At 45.4% G+C, this 1844-nt stretch overlaps 1 protein-coding gene across 1 annotated transcript; it reads right to left on the reverse strand.

The window, feature by feature from the left end:
- Positions 1 to 876: 876 nt before the first annotated feature.
- Positions 877 to 1281, reverse strand: LOC136488435 (uncharacterized). Its single transcript, XM_066485368.1, has one exon. The coding sequence runs from the start codon at positions 1279 to 1281 to the stop codon at positions 877 to 879; it is 405 nt and encodes a 134-aa protein (XP_066341465.1).
- Positions 1282 to 1844: the final 563 nt, after the last annotated feature.

Here is a 1844-nt window from a genome sequence, read left to right on the forward strand (position 1 = left end):
CCTGTGGAATGATAGCTTCCGAGAGAAGTTTGTTTTTAGTAAACAGGAGGGGCTTGTGCCCCTATTGAACTTTCCTGTTTGGTTGCTAGCCACACTTTGCCACACTTCACCTTAGCCAAGTTTGACCAAGTTGGCAATTGTTGGTTTTGAACTAAGGTTAGGCAAGATTATTTTGGGCTCCACATGTCATAGAGTAAATAAGTGTGGCAAGATTCCCTTAGGCATGGCAAAGTGTGGCAACCAATTTGCTAGCCATATTTTTTATGGCTTGCCACACTTGGCTAAGGTTAGTTGTGGTAGACTATCGATAGGAACCAAACATGCCTAATTACAAAAAGGGGGAAATCAGGGGGGTTAAGAGACAAAGAAGCAAACAAAAAAGATCAATTCAATTACAATCTTTGCTCTAGCCATGAGTTAATAAAAGAGAACTTTGCTGTCAAAGATTACTTGATTTCGTTCATTCCAGAAAATCCAAGCCATTAACATTAACGAATCCATGAATTCAAAACACTATTCTCAGATATGTCTTAATTTCATTCTTTCCAAAAGCTCCAAGCGACTAGATTACAAAAGTAACACACATTGGTATTAGGTTACCAAGTAATTACACTAAACTTACTAGATTGAGGATTTTCCCCCTTCTAGCAACTACATTAAGGTCTTTCCAAAATGCTCAGCCACTGATCAATGAAGTTAAGACACTGATTGGGGATTTGTTTTTCCCTCCTAGCTTACTAGATTAGACTGCATTTCAAACTAACTTACTAGATTAGACTGCACAAAAGTACCAAACATAACTACTTCATTTGGAACTAATTAAAACTAACTTACTAGATTAGACTGCACAGTAGGACTAGCTATACTAAACTAATTCTAATCCTTGGCGCTGGAGGATCTGCATTCCATCTTGTGCCTCTTTGCTAGAGGCGCGGCCTCATCACCACTGTCCCCACCGCCGCCACTATCCCCAAAGCCACCGTTGTCACTGGCGCCGTCGTTGTCCCCAGCGCCGCCGTTGTCACCAGCACCGCTGTTGTCGGGACCACCATCGTCGTCGGTGGCGTCCTTGTCCTCGTCGTCATCCTCGTCCTCTTTGTCGTCCCCCTCGTCTTCCTCCATCGACTCTGTCTCTTCACCAAAGAGGGTGTAGAGTTCATCGTCCGACCACCCCTCGTTGGGGTCGTAGTAGCTGCTTATGTCGCGCTCCGACGAGAGGAGCAGCGGCGGTGAGTGTTCCTCGCTAGAGGAGTCATCCCATAGAGGCAACAAGTCAGCCATCGCTGGAGGAGTCGCCGGAGGAGTGTCGGTGAAGCAGATTGTGGTGGAGGAGATTGAGGTTTTCTCTATAGTATGACATAGGAGTTTGGGGATTTTTCACAGTGGTGTGCGGTGGAAGATGAGTGAGGCCGATTAAATAATCAGGCGAACATTGAAGGGAAGCGTTGCGCCTCAGGGACTACAACTGCCGCCTCCTCAGCTAGTGTGGCCTGCGAAACCCAAGCAGCATCGATTTGGGCTCCACCGTTGATGTCGAGTTGAACGTACCACACATAGTGGTACAGTGCGCTTACAAGCCGTATTATACGTCTTTCACTGTATAGCAGCACCAGATCACTTTGTCAAAGCAATCTGAAGCAGGATGACATGATCACCGTACATACGCACTGGGAAAGTGAAATGGTGAATACAACGGTGAAGCACTGATCAATGTTCTGAGGGCGTTTTGCATACAATCTTGGTAAATTCAACTTATTGCACCATCTTTGTTCGTCATGTAACAAGCAGCGGGACATGACCAATTCAACTTGCATGTACAATTCAACTTGGATTGAACGCCTTAT

The sequence above is a fragment of the Miscanthus floridulus genome, chromosome 10, assembly GCF_019320115.1.
Source record: "Miscanthus floridulus cultivar M001 chromosome 10, ASM1932011v1, whole genome shotgun sequence".
Lineage (NCBI taxonomy): Eukaryota > Viridiplantae > Streptophyta > Magnoliopsida > Poales > Poaceae > Miscanthus > Miscanthus floridulus.

Excerpts from the sequence above, each read along its gene's own strand:
- LOC136488435 (XM_066485368.1), bottom strand. The coding sequence starts at position 1,281 with ATGGCTGACTTGTTGCCTCTATGGGATGACTCCTCTAGCGAGGAACAC.